Below are 14950 nucleotides of genomic sequence, written 5' to 3'. Positions count from 1 at the left end.
GTGACTTCATTTAAACACAGACTATATTTGACATTTATACAGGGCTGAGCTTGTTTGCCAAACTTTATTAAAAGAAGTATTTATCCTACTTTCATACCTTAATCAAATATTAGCTATAAGTATGCAATATGTGAAAATATTAATCTAACTAATTAATATTTAATCTAGAGAAATAACATCATCTTTTGCTGTTCTAAGGTTCTTTTCACTGAAATTTTCCCCTTATACTTAACATTGAATGAAGTTCTTTTGTTTCTAAATTTCTGCTGTGAGAAGTATTGGTATCTCCTGTTTATGTCTGACTGTACAGCACCAGCCACATGTATGGGCAGATCCATATAAATATTTTAACTCCTCCAGGTATCAAATTAAAATATTCTGAGCTGACTGCAATGATGAAGAAAGCTCTCCTGGAGGCTCAGTTAATGGGCTGAGACCAAGGATCTATGCAAAGCAAAGCTGTATCTCTGGGTCTTGCAATAAGCTAAGAGGAGCATGACTCAAAATTTATATTTTTTTACATCTTAGAAACCCATGGCTTGTGGTTTCATAAATATTTTTTGTGAATGTGCTCCAGAACAGATCCAAACAATGAGCACAAGGCCCCACCAGGGCTGCACTTCAGGGCAGTGACACCAAAGGTTGGGCGGTGGAAAGTCAAAAGCTGATGCTGCATGTACATTTCTAGGCATTAATTAAAAAATCAAATCAAATCACCGCCACCCCACCCCCTCCAGACGCGTGCTAGGGACAACAAAGCATGGCAGATCTACCTCAGGATGCTGGGAGAGGGGAAAAAGAATCAGGTCAAAGCACACAATATACAAATCCTTGCGATGCCCTAGGGCACAGTATGCAACGACCCCAGACTGTTTTGAAAATCGATTACAGAAGGCCTTCAGCTGAATGGAGTCAATGACCCTCTCCCTGCACGGCAGCAGAGCAGCCACATCTTCTCTGAGCTCCTACAGACGAGGGGTCCCAGCCCAAGATCCTCATGGTGGCAAGGAAAAGGGGACAACAATGGGAACAACCCCTTCCAGCCACTGCTTCTCAGACCAGGAGATGAAAACATGGGCTTTCTTTTCAAAAAGATTTTATTTCCATGAGATTAAAATAGATGAACCCCAGTTTTCCTTTTCCCCTTTGGTAAAACATCACCAGCTGTTCTGGGGGTCAGGATGTACGAGACAAAGAACGTGTGTAATTCAGGAGCTACAACTGCCTAGTGAAATATATGTCAAAAGAGACAGCTGGCCTCAAGGCTTGGGCTGCCCTGTGCCTTTGTCTTAAGGTTTTCTCTGGCTGCAAATACAGGAGGATTGGGACTGGTGAAATGGGGTGAGTTTTAGCTGCTGTGTCCAATTGCTAGTGTCTCCTTTTTTGCACTCAGAGGATTTGTAACTCCTGTGACAGCTGCTCAGGCAGGGAAAGCTGTGATCAACACAGGGATGAGGTTTGGTGCCAGGGAGCAGAACAGTCACACCAGGAGAGAACCAGAGTCATTCTCTGGGGAGAATAGAATGGTGATTTGGGTAGCAAAGTGGCAACTCTTACACTCTTGATGCTCCCAACAGACATAGAAAAATGAGTTTGGTTGTGTTACTGGAGGGCAGATACTCTGCTTCTGATAATTGTTTCCATCATCCTCGTAACAGTAGAACTGGTGAAGTTTTGGGTTCAGTGACATGCATTGAGACTGCTGTCTCCATCAGTGCTGCACCCCAAATCTTTGGGGTCAGTTTTGGGCCCCTCAGGGCAAGAAGGACATCGAGGGGCTGGGGTTTGTCCAGGGAAGAGCAACAGAGCTGGGGAAGGGCCTGGAGAACAAGTCTGCTGAGGAGCAGCTGAGGGAGCTGGGAAAGGGGCTCAGCCTGGAAAAAAGGAGGCTCAGGGGGACCTTGTGGCTCTGCACAACTCCTGACAGGAGGGGACAGCCAGGGGTGTCAGGCTCTGCTCCCAGGGAACAGGACAGGACAAGGGGAAATGCCCTCAAGGTGTGCCAGGTGAGATGGAGATTGGGTTTGAGGGAAAACTTTCATTTGAAGGGTTGTCAAGCACTGGAATAAGGGAAGGGGGGGAGTCACCAACACCAGGGGTGTTTAAAGGGTGTTTGGATGTGGCACTTGGGGACATGGGTGAGTGGTGGCCTTGGCAGGGCTGGGTTAACAGCTGGGCTTGATGATCTTAGAGATATTTTCCAATGTAAATGATTCTATGATTCAATGAATTGGGAATCAGGCTGGACACCATTACTTCCACAGAACTCGTAAGTTGGAGCACAGGGATTACATCACTTAAAAACACACACTCTCAAACACTGATAACATGATACAGCAGCACCAGCTCACCAGACTAAGCACATTTTCCAGGAAATGGTACTAAAACTTTTGAAGTCAAACAGTACTAAAATTTTTTAAAAAAGGATCAGAAGTAGCTCCGTTAATTTTTTTTTTTTTTTTGCGTCAGCTAACACAGACTGTGCAACTGTCTTCTGTTGTTTCTCTTTCTTGTCTCAGAAAATCCCCCACAGCAGCAGAAGCAGCAGAGGAAATGAATTGTGAGTTCTGTGCCACACAAACATCTGAAGGGATTTACTGCTGAGCACGCAAGGAGCTGCCTGGCCCCAGCTGGGAAGGGATGCTCAGCACATGCTCCAGGCTCTGCCAGCGTGGGATGCACCAGAGGGAACAGGCACAGCCCTGCCAGAGGGGCTCAGATGAGGTGTCCACACCATGGCATGAGTTACCTGCCTGCAGGAAAAGTTTGGCTTTTTAGCAGTTCCTCAAACCCTGTGAGAGGGTCCAGCCTGCAGAAAAGTAGGGGAGAACTTTATCATTCTCCACCTGAGGGAGAGTGCAGCCAGGTGGGGCCATGGAGAGTGATACTATTCCTAGAATGAGAAAACCCAGCAAATGCCGAGAAAATGCAACAGGGAGCAGAGTTCCCAACACTGAGGGGATTTTCAGACTCTTACAGAATAGTCTTGCAGCTTCAGGCCAAAAAGAGATGGGCAAGGGAGGAAAATGAAAGGGATCAGGTGCACAGGAGAGGTGGCAGAAGGAACATGCTTTACTGCACACAGAGCAAGAGGCAGCCACAGGACAGGACCCAGCTGATCCCTGGGTAAAGGGAATATAAAAACCAGGCGAAAGGCTACAGCCTATCTTGAAACCAGGTGATCAGGTGAGTACAGCCCCTTATCAAATGTTAATATGAAAGCTCCATATTAGCAATTAGACATTAAAAGCTGGGCAGGTTTATTCTGGCACTGAACTGATGCCCATGCTGAGGTTTTTGGGTGCAGGTAAACTGAGACCCTCAGCCTAATATCTGAAAAAGGGTAAACTTCAGCCCATTAGGTTGGCACCTATCAATATTTCCTCACAGAACAATAAAGTTTTCATACTGAAATTTCCATGAGCTTTAAGAGTGTAGGAGCATTAAGTTAAAATATCTCTGCAATTAAATATTTACATTGTTTTAATTCATGCTGCACATTTAATTGATATTGCTATCACTAAAAGCCTTTTATATCAGGCTTCTGCTTTGTTTTTTTTTCTCCCTGAAACTGATTCTTGACATCTGACCTGTCTCAAGTTCTTTACTGGGAGTTAACAACAAACTGGGGGGTGACTTCACTTGCTTTCCTATTCCAGTTGTGCATAGTCTGCTAAGACAGCTGTAGGTGAGCATTACAATCCCCCAAATCATAAAAACTTTGTAACAACAGCAAGTACAAAGATCCAAAAAACCACTCTGAATTGCACACTTCCAGATATTTACAACATGAACTAAAACATTCTCAGGGTTAAGACTGATTTATGTTGGTGGTGTCACTTCATATTCTTCAGGTAACAGATTCCTGCTGCACCCCTGGCATGGATGATCACCAGAAGAATAAATTACTCTTCTAAAAGAATACTTCAAAAGGCTTCTGGCATTTTGGAAAAGGTAATTTGGATAAGCAGGAAATGCATTCACAAGACTTGAAGGACAGGCTTGTCCAAATAATCCTATTCCTCTTGGCCCAGAGATTCCACAGGTTGTTTTAAAAACAGACCCGAAAACGTCTTGTTTCCTTAAAAGCTTTAAGAAAATGTTTTATTGCATGCCTGTAATATACCCTGAAGCTTTGTTACCTTCTTACAGTAGGGGACAGGACTCAAATTTCAGAGGAAGGTGAGTGCTCTCACTGAGTTCCACGAGCCAGAACAAACTCTGATGTTCTGCTCAGAGTAAGAAGGAAGAGCTGTGATGCAGCTTCAGCAAGAGGAAATCTTCTAAAGAGAATCAGCAGGGCACTGGACAGTGTCACAAACACTCCTATTGCTGAGCAGCAGAGCTAAAGACAAGAAAACACAGAGCTAATTGTATTTTCTTTATATCTGCTCTACTGCAGAAATAAACTCTCTGTTTCAAATGTCTGTTCAGCAAACCTTTAATTCCACACAAGTCTAAGTTGTAGGTCACAAAGTTTTCAGTCTTGTTTAATAGGATTAAAATCCTGTAGCAAGCATTTTCTTCAAGTAGAGCATGTACCCCAGAAAAAAGCTGCTAATTGGGAAAAGAGAATAAATCTCTCCCAGAGCTGTGGCTAAGTAGGACCTTTGAAAGGCTAAAGATAATTTTAAGCTCTCTCACTTCCAGTAAAAACACTGGAAAGTTTGCACTAAAATTGGTACATAGAAATTAACTTCATCAATATAGGAATTCTCATTATACTGGTGAACTTCCAGCCCTGCAAGCTCACAAATGAGAGCCAAGCACCACGTTCACCCAAGTCCCAGAGCCTCTCCTGTGTGTGTATTTGCAGGGATAATTGTCTTAGTTACTTCTATCACAGAATCTTGAAGGTTCTGAGACCTCTGAGGTTGAGTCAATCCCTCAGCACATGTAAGATCTTCTTTCTATTTTTTGCCAAATTCACCTCTGTTCCTTCAGAAATTGTTAGGATAATCTCCTATATTCTTAAAAATTGCTGAAAACTAAAATGGAAATGAGTTAAATGACTTAACCAGGCTTCAGGGTTCTGCCTCTTTTAAATTATCTCACATAAATGCAGCCTCATGAAATTCAGCCACCATGAACATCTGCAGTTGGCTTAATATTTCTATCTGAACAACTTGGATGGCATTCAATTTTATTATTACATGTCAGGATTGAAAAAACCCATTTAACAAACCAACAATGCTATTCAGAGGTGTATTATTCTTTGGTTTTGAGGAAAAATACATTAAAATGCATATCTTCAGTTAGGAAAAAAAAAGTCTTTTTATACACTCTGAGCTGGTAAACAAAGGGATGTATTTTGTCGCTCATGTCTGCTCCATTAATGTGAACCAAGGCTAAGAGTCAATCTTATCATAGCAATTCCATTTTTTAATCCACAGAAACAATTCTTTTATTTTGCTGAACAGTTCAGCGGTTTTGAGTTTTAATCCTTAAAGGGATGAGGTTGAATCTTTAAGTTCTTTTCATAGACAAGTTTGCTCCAGATTTTAGGTGACAGCAGAATCCCCTCATGCCCCCTCCCAAGGTTTAATTTATTTAGTCCATGTCAGAATCCTTCCAGCTCCATCTATAAAGATTTCCACAGAAGACAAATGTGAGCTGGTTACAAACAGGCTTATTTTGCCTTCAAATCATAAAGGCTAAACTCATATTTATTTAGCATCCTTAAATTCTTAGACATTTTATTACAAAAGCCTAGCTTTTATTTTACAGTACTGAATCTGAATCAGGGCAAAAGATACAAATGTATTTTGCTCCTGTGTGATGTAGTATTTCAGAAGTTGGGCATCCTAATCCATCCCTAGTTCTCTTGAAAGCCCCAGACCAGGTGGCCTCTGGGGAATGCTGGGGCTGGAGCCAAGCACATGTAGCTTTATCTTGGAATTTCAACATGAAAGGGAAAAAACAGCAAAAAAGGAGGGAGTTTTATAATTGTAACTAATAGTGATCACGATAAGCCCTCAGTATTTCATTGTAATCTAACTCCATTGAGCCAGGAAACTGAAGGAGGACTGGAAAGTTTGTAAATCAGGGACAATAAAAGAGATGTGAGGATGGTTTGTGTAGCATTGCACTCAAATACACACACACGATGTAATTGCCTGTTTTATTTAGTGGAATCACTTTTGTAGATTAGAAATATTTCCAATTCCCATTTTCTCCAATGCAAGCCTCCACCATCGACAGGCGTAACGCAGTTGGTTCAACTGATTCCAAACCAAAAAGAAAAAAAAAGGAAAAAAAAAAGAAAAAAAAATACAATCACAAAAGTTAAGTTAGAAACTAAGTTCACACATTTTCTTTGGGACCAGGAATCTGTACATAGTACAAAATATACATTTATTGAACTTTCTGTAAACACACAGTTTGAATTGTGTAAAACTGTAAATAGTGGGTGAACTACGTGGAGAATAATTTATTATATATTGTTATACATTCTACTTAAGGAAAATAGTTATGCTCTTGTATATTACTCTGTTAAATTTATAAATTCCATAATGAAGCTGTGTAATCTGCAAACATGCTTTTCAAGCTTAAATCTCTCCATTCGTAACACACATTTATACAGGTCATCAATGAAAAAAGTTACACTTTCCACAAAATAGATATAAAGAGGTCATGAATTTTCTAAAAAGACAGGCACAGCATGTCACTACAAACGAGACTCTTATGGTACAGTGTGGAGTCAATTCTGTGAGAAGACAGGTGAAAACTCTCTAATTCAGCATGTTTGTACGTGGTCTTAGGAACAAGACAGATGCTAGAACCCAAAATCTCTGCTTAGAAAGATTTATAAAACTGCCAGTCCTGGAAGTCAAAGCTCACACTTTTCAGATATCCAGCACTCCCTGGCTGGGAGAACCTTGGCTTTTGTCTCCTATCAACTCTTGGTCACGAGTAATTGAGTTTTCCCAGCAGTGAAATACCCGGCACCATTCACCAAGAACATTTACATAATTCAGCATTTTCCCCAAAAACCGGATTCCTGGCACCACAGAGTTAGATCTGGCTAACAAACACAATTTAACTCTGGGTGCCCAAGGTCATCAGCAAGAACAGGCTGGGAAACCCCAGCTCCAGCTCCCAGGGGCTGCAGGGCATTCACCTGCAGAATGTGGGGTAGCAGCATCCCAGCATGGGGACTCTGGTGTGCAATGCCCAGTTTCCAATTTAAGAGGCTGGAAATTCCAAACTGCAGCAGACTTCTCAGTCTGGCATCACTCAGCAATAATAAAAAGTTCCCCCATAAACACTGTCAAAGATCCTTTCATAGAATGATTTGGGTTGGAAGAGCCTTAAAGATCATCTAGCTCCAACCTTTCAGGAGTCCATCAGTGGACATGGATATAATTCTATGTAAATTCAGGACATTTATTCCCACATTTTCAGGGTCTCATTGTCTTTCCATCCTGGATATGTCATTTTGGATTTCATTTATTTGTAGCTAAAAGCACTGCATCAAAATCAAACCTCTTAAATGGTGCTCTTCTGAGGTTTTAAAAGCAAAAAAATTCTTAGACCTTTAAATGAAGAAATTATCTCAGATTAATCAAACATTTTGCTGTAACATTACCACTGTCTTCCCTTTGGCTTTGAAAGCTTTTTCAAAACCTAAACTGAATAGAGATTTGTTTTTCATTCCAAGAGAAGTGGGACAGTTAAGGCTCCAACATCACATTCAGAATTTGTATTTTGTTGTGAGCAAAAGCTCCATCAGCGTCAGCAGGATGTAAAGTTAAGTTTTTGCCTGATTTTCCCAAGTCTATCTGACTCTAATTTTCCCCTGTTGTGTGAACAAAAATAATGTGATCCAGCCTAAAATCCTTACAGTGAAAATGAAATCAGCTACCCAGCATTTGCACTGCTCAGACTGGCTGGAATTCAGGAAGAGCTGAAATGAAACTCTGGACCTTAATCTACAGGCATCAATAGAATAAAAATATTGAATGTTTTAGGACCTGGCAGTCTGTTTTCTCATTTTTCTTAAAGGTATTTCTCAAAATAAATAACAATGACAGCTCTTTCAACTCCAGAGGCCTCCTCACAACATGTCCACCTGTAAAAGCTCCACACTCCCACCAAGCTCTTCAGAGCCAACACTTCCAGGAAGCAAAAAGCAATTTCAGCTTTGCCTCAATGTTACTGAGCAAGCTGAGAAGTGCAGATGTCGTGCTCCAGAAGGAAAACAGTACTGCCTGACACAGCACCCACACTTCAGATAAATGGCTGGTCACACAGTAGTAAGGACCATTGGTTTTATTCTTCCCATTTTGGAAAAAAAAATTAAAAAAGAATAAAGGAGGTACCTAGTGATATTCTAAAAAGCATTTGGGCAGGAATCAGTTCAAGTTATGTGTAAAAATCTGGCTATGCATAAATCACTCTAGAAATCTGACCTATCATCCCACTTCTACCCAAGTTTTGACACTTTCAGATTTTCTTGGTTCTATAAAAGGCATTTTTGAAGTTAAACCCACTTTCCCAACTTTTGTGGTGCAAAAGTTAGGGGGTTTTGTGGTCATTGCATTTAAAGCAACCCTCACCTAAACCACCTTCCTAAGACATCATCATCACTCCTTTTCCCTTAGCCTGGAAGCAAAGACTTTTAGAAGAAGGTGTACAAGAGATGGGGAAAAGAAAGATCTGTTTTACTGCTACTCAAAAGGAACATCAAAGAAAAACACAGAGAAAATGAGGAATATGCACAAAGCCTAAGTAACACCAGGTCAGCAGCTCTGACACAATCAGGAGATTAAAGCTCCAGACATTTTCTTCACCTATTAATAAGTAAATGGTAGAAATATTTGTCATTCTTCTAGGAACAAAGTGTCAATGGGAGACAATGTAAACTCAACTTTTAACATCTATTTTTTTTCTACTTGAATACATTTAGTGGTCCATTATACTAAAGAGAAGCTTCAAGTTTCCCTACAGCTTCCTGACCTCCTGTGAACACGTGCCATAGCACAGGTGGCTGCTACCACATTTACAAAGCAATGTTATTGGCAAAATAAGGCCACAGAGTGCTTCAGATGTGCACACCTGGGTCTGCAGAAAGCTGCAGACTGTGCAAGCACTCCACAGAAAAAGCTCACTAAAGACTGGATAATCTGATCAGTATTTCAGACAGGTCAGTCAAAATTATTTAGCCACAGAGTGATACTTTAAAATTCTGCTCCTTTTTTACAGCTTATAGCAGGAATCACATTCTTTTTTTTTTTTGTGCTACAGCATCCTGGAAATTCACATCTGGAGCCTCTTTTCCCCACTTAAAAAACCTCTCCAGCCAGATGGAGAGTTCACACCCTGGTCTATAAAGGCTCAGGTGTGATCACATCAGACACAGGTAGTTATAGTAACAAGAAGCCACACTCATTATCTAGGAGACATTATCTTCATATCTGGTGAGGCTTGGCACCAAGTAACATTTCATTTTCTACACAAGATTGTCAGGTATAGCCCTGTAGCTCTACAGTTTTGCTGTTTCTGAACCTAGGCAAGGTACATCAGGTTTGTATCAAATCCTGTATTTGCCAAAGGACGAGGGAAAGGGCACTGCTGTCCTAAAGGTCAGCCCCTTTCACACATGGCCAATACCAAGGAACTGAAATACACCAAATCATCTGTGCACAAAAGCAGCTCAAGAAGGTGCAGGTAGAGATGGAGGTGAACATCTTGGCATGATGAAATCCTGATGTACATTGAACTAAGGTACTGTACCAACCATATCATTAACCTAATTATGGCAGCAGTGCTGTCTCTCCCACAGCACACAGCTCCAAACCTCTAGAGAATGAATAGAGGAAAGTTGTCAGCATAGAACTCACACACCAGACATTGAGACCAATGTTTGATGATTCCAGTTTAAAGAAAAGAAATCTTTATCAAAACAAAATGTTTGTGTTAAGTGGGGAAAGATCTGCAAAGGCCTCGATGCTCCCTACATAGGCCATCATTTATCTGGGTGTGGTTTCCCAAACTGTGGCAGGAGGGGTGGGGCAACCATTCCTTAGCTCTCAGTCCTGTCTCCCCACTCTCCATTTTTCCCTAGCACCAGCACCCCACAGCAGGATTATCAATTTACCTAGCTCAAGAGGACAGTTTTTTTCTTTCTCCTAACTGCACACCCATGTAAGGGCAAGCACTGGCACAAAAAAAGGCATTAGGGGCAAACTAGGAGCAATGATTTAGTCTTGGCATAAGATCATGAAACCATATCCTTAGACCATAAACTACTAAAAATGGAATGCAATAGGAAGTGTCTCCTATCCAGGGTATAAAATTAAGGTGGGATTCTTATGACGGAATCAACTGAAGTGAAAACTGATCCCTAATTTTGTTAAATCATCTTGAACTGAGCAAAATGGCTCAGACATGAACCTATACAGTGACAGCACCAGCTTTGCAATAAATAATGTAATGGCCATTGAAGTCACTTTGCTACAGGTGAATCTGAAAAGCTTTGGCAGCTGCAGGAGCTCTCAAGGTAAGAGCTACCATGACTCATCTGCTGCTCAGCATTCAGCAGGCACCTCCTGACACAACCTGCCACTGCTGCAGCTCACTGAACACCAGCTGATGAAATTCCTCCCTCCAGTCCTGACTCCAGCTCAGTTTAACTGAAGGATGGCCGTGCCTCAAGGTCATGGTGGTGCTGCTGCTCCTGGGCCAGCTGAGAGCAAGCCCAGCTGAAAGGCTCAGGTTCTGTTTCTGTGCCAGCGTGAGTACCAGGGACTCTATGGATACAAAGGATTTACAAAGCCTTGCAAACCTAGGATCCTACTTGATGTCACTGCATTTAGCTTATCCAACACTGGTTTAAAGTACATTTTAGAAGCCTCTGTCTTGAACATATTTTTCAATGCTGAATTAGCGAGAATTGTTTCGAACATTTGTCTATAAAGCAGTTACAGGTATTCTCCCAGAAAGATCAGCGAAACATTTAATCTGACTATAACAAAATTCACAGAAACCGTAGCCAGTGAAGCTGTCAAATGTAGAAGGAAAACAAAGTTGCATGGCATACGAAGCAAAGTAGCTTTACAAATGTCATTTCCTTTTAAAAACAAGCAAATCGGGACCATCCTATTTGAACATGTATTTAAAAATACATCTGTTAACATCACACAATTTTCATTTTTGTCACACAGGAATCTTTTTCCAAGAGGGAAATAAATAGCACGCAATATTTCAAAATAAAAATTGCTGCCTTGCCCCTGAGGTGCTAATGTTTTTAGCATTTAAAAAAAAAAGTTTCTGGTGCAAGAAGGAGATGCACAAAGGTGCAAAAGTGCCTTTTTCTTTTCAGAGCAGTGAAAAAAGTACAGCTTGCCTCTTCTCTAGGATGCTTTATATACTTAACTCGTTTATTCTGTAATCAAAGTCTGTATCTAAAATGGCAGTGTTTAGGCATACATCACAATTCAGTGCTCTGAGTTCATCGAAAAGCTGAATGTAGGCGGGAGAGAGAAAGGCCTGAAACGGCCTTTCTGCCACTACCCTCAAACCTACTCCCATCGCCTGTAGCAACAGTAGAATTCTTTTCTTTCTAACCTTCAGGAGACCTCGTCAGAAGAGGCTTCAGAAATCTCCTTTGTCACTGAGACAGTTTAAGTGATTATGGTTTGAAGTATGGCTTTTCACACCACAGTTTTGCTTCCGATTTTTAAAGTTTAAAACTCAAAGGTTCCACAGTCCAGTTCAAGGTTTTGCAGTTTCCAAAACTAAACTTTAGTCTCTATGAAAAAAAGGACAGAACTTTATCTGCCTAGTCCTAAATTAAGTTTAGCTTTTCACACTAATACGCCATGTATTATTAAATATGCTCGTTAATTAGGTGCCTGTGAAGCTATAACTTAACATCATTATAGTTTTGCACTCTACAACAAAATTAGACATTTTAAGCATTTATTCATAGGTAGGTAAGGAACTGGTTCTTTAAGCAAAAATTGCTATAAATTTATAAATACAAATAGTGCTTATGTTTTCTTCATTCATGCTTGAACAGATTACAAACTGAATACAATGAAGTTACGTTTAAGCACCCCACATAGACAAGAGGGATAAAAGAAAAGTTTGCTGGTATATACTATACTTAGTTCCAAGACACTATAAGTTACTTTTTCACTGTTCAGTGTTCCCTAACTCTGCATTAGTTTTAAGGCTATATATACAAATATGTATATGTCAAAGTTAGGGAAAGACAAATATAGCAAAATGCATTGTACTACATTTTCCTATCAAAAAGTAATTATACACCAAGTTCTGATTCTGTTTAACTGCAGTAAATGTTACAATCTACTTGTTTTACTGATTTTCCTTTTGAGGAATCTGCCTACTAAATGAGTAAACTACATATTAAATACAATATTCTCAACCAAAAAGACAATACAAGGTGCACAAAACAGCAGTTTTGCAAACACGACTGACTTGAAAACTTAATTTTCGTATGCTCAATGGGAGAAAGCTAAGCTTAAATCAAATTAGTTTATTATCTTATAAAATTTTAAATTAGAATTTTAAACAACAAACAGTTAAATATTGTCAACATGCTATACCTCAAATCACAAGTACTGTTTAACCACTAGTCTCTCATTCTAAGTAAGTGGATCAATTAAAAACACACACCATAAAATGTTAAAGATTGTCAGGCTTTAACAAATGTATTTTTATCAAACAGTAGGCAAATTCAAACCAATGCACATCTTCAGTAGGGAGGGGCAAAAAAACCAAAAACAAACCCAACACCAAAAAGCCTGAAAAAACCCACATTTGTAAAAAATAGGGTAACAGATTAATCCCACATCATCCTCTAGCATATGGCTATGTCTTGGGCAATAATCAAAATCCTTCCCATTTTAAAAATGGGCTACCAATTAAGAAAAATATTCTTCCACAAGTAAAATATCATTTACAATGGCACTGACATTTTAAAAGGCAGGAAAAGAAGGAATTACACATGTATGGGTAAATGTCTTGTTCGTTAAATCAAGCTTTATTGATAAAATGGAATTCAGAGTACTTTTCTTGGAACAGCAGCAGACCCAGCCAATCAGGATTGTAAAAATGCTGCAGACTCCTACTTAATGTAGAAAGTTGTCTTCGTGCTCAGTGATTAGTAGTTTCAGGTAAGGGCTAATGAAAAAAGAGGTGCAAAGAACCAAGGCATTCTAATCCCAAGATTGGTACATGTATGAACAGGATACTGTTAACAGGGCATGATTTAACTCCCACTGAACTCAAAATCACAAATCCCTTCGATTCAACGTGAGAGCAGGAGTGCATCCAAGAAAATTATATATGTTTGTTGAAGAATGTGCACTACTCCTAGGTTATTTTTCCATCGCCAAGCAAAATTCACACACTGTAATTTCTGGTAGGTTGCCCGTGAGTTCAGCTTTCATATAAACCAAAAAGTTATCTTTAACAGTTTTGTGCACCTCTTGAGCACCTAGCTGGCTAGGCTGCTGCTCCTTGCAATCCAAAACCACAACATGATTTTTAAAAGGGATATATATTGTTGCATCACACAAGCCAAAACATTTCTTCTAACCTTTATAGTGATTTAAAGCGGTTCATAATTAAATATGAGCATTTTGTACAAAGACAATTGCACTTTACAAAAACAAAATCATACAACATAAATTGCTGGAGTCTGATTTACAACATGAATTTATGGTTTGAAATCACGTTTACAGAAGTCTGTTTTACAAAAAAAAGATCAGTTCCTGGGCTAGATGTCGTACTGCTGTAGTCACTCTCACCAACACATCATATTCCCTTCTTTAATTAAGGTTGAGGATGGATGTTAAGAAGGGTCACTGAGGTTGGGCTGCACTTTCATTTGCAGGATGAAAGGTGAACTCCACAGCTAGATGAGCAGTTTTACCACATATCATCAGTTGAGGCAGAATCCTTAAAGAAAAAAGAAGGAACCCTTTAAAGTCTGGAGTGCCCATCCTTGCGGCAGTTTCTGGATAATCCAGACTGAAAAGGGTAAAGACTTAAATCATTTCAGGAGTCTGTTTTCCCTTTCAGAAACAGCTTTAAAAAAGTATTTAAACCCCACATATTCTTATTTAATGAAACATTAGAACCAAGGAATTTCAAAATATGACTGTTTCATCAGTCCTGAAAATAAGATCCTAGGAATGTTACTCAAAAACATTTCCAGAGCCTTTCTAGCTATTTCCTGAGTAGTTACAAGTAATGCAAAATGGATACACTCAGCTCACAGGTGCGAGAAAAGAGCAGGATGTGCTCATGCCATGTGTTATCACCATTATCATCTTCTGTGTTCTCAGCCCTCCCTCGCTGCATGGGAAGATACAGACATCAACTGACACCCTGTTATAACTCAGAGCTATTTTAACACTTTTAATTTAAGGTTACAGAAGTGTCGTTGAGGCAACTGAAGGAAATCGTAATTTTGGATGGTAATAAAACTGCAAGGGGAGGAAAAGAAATGTATATCATAAAAAAAAAGATATTGAAAGTAGAGACAAGTTGTGTTCCAAATTATTGCATGGCCACACTACTTGGTATTTCAATACCTGCATGTCCCAAAAATTCATTCAATTTAGGCTCAGAGGCAACAGTAGATTTTGTATAACTACCATTGCATAAGCCTGACAAATGTTTAACCAACTCCTGGTTTAACCAGTATTTAATTTTGCTGAGTGTTTTTTATCCATTTGCCTTTGTGTCAGGTCTGTTTTCTTTTCCCTTGCTTAGACTGCTTTACATCCATCATTCTCTAGCAGCCTCATCAGGAGGGCTCACAGGTTAACCACGAGCAAGTGGAGCCACAGCTCTGCAGTAAGAGCTGAATCTGCAGCACAGGAACCAGAGCAAACTGCTCCTGAGCACCACCTTTGGTGGTTTCAGCATCACCTCTTCCCCTTTCCCCTAAGCAATTAAGGGGCAGGATGGGCTT

General features: G+C 40.0%; 1 protein-coding gene across 2 annotated transcripts in view; it reads right to left on the bottom strand.

Moving 5' to 3' along the window:
* Positions 1-6102: 6102 nt before the first annotated feature.
* Positions 6103-14950, bottom strand: part of PPM1A (protein phosphatase, Mg2+/Mn2+ dependent 1A) — a 34669-nt gene continuing 25821 nt past the window's right edge. The window contains exon 6 of one of the 2 annotated variants that reach the window (XM_033061521.2): positions 6103-13929. In XM_033061521.2, coding sequence (XP_032917412.1) covers positions 13900-13929 — 30 coding nt within the window. In that variant the 3' untranslated portion in view covers positions 6103-13899. Of the gene's footprint in view, positions 14002-14950 lie in introns of both variants that reach the window. The other variant, XM_033061520.2, reaches the window with a different exon arrangement.

Source organism: Catharus ustulatus, chromosome 6 (genome assembly GCF_009819885.2).
Source record: "Catharus ustulatus isolate bCatUst1 chromosome 6, bCatUst1.pri.v2, whole genome shotgun sequence".
Taxonomy (NCBI): domain Eukaryota; kingdom Metazoa; phylum Chordata; class Aves; order Passeriformes; family Turdidae; genus Catharus; species Catharus ustulatus.
The sequence above is the reverse complement of the archived record's forward strand: the minus strand, read 5'-3'. Positions and strand labels throughout refer to the sequence as shown.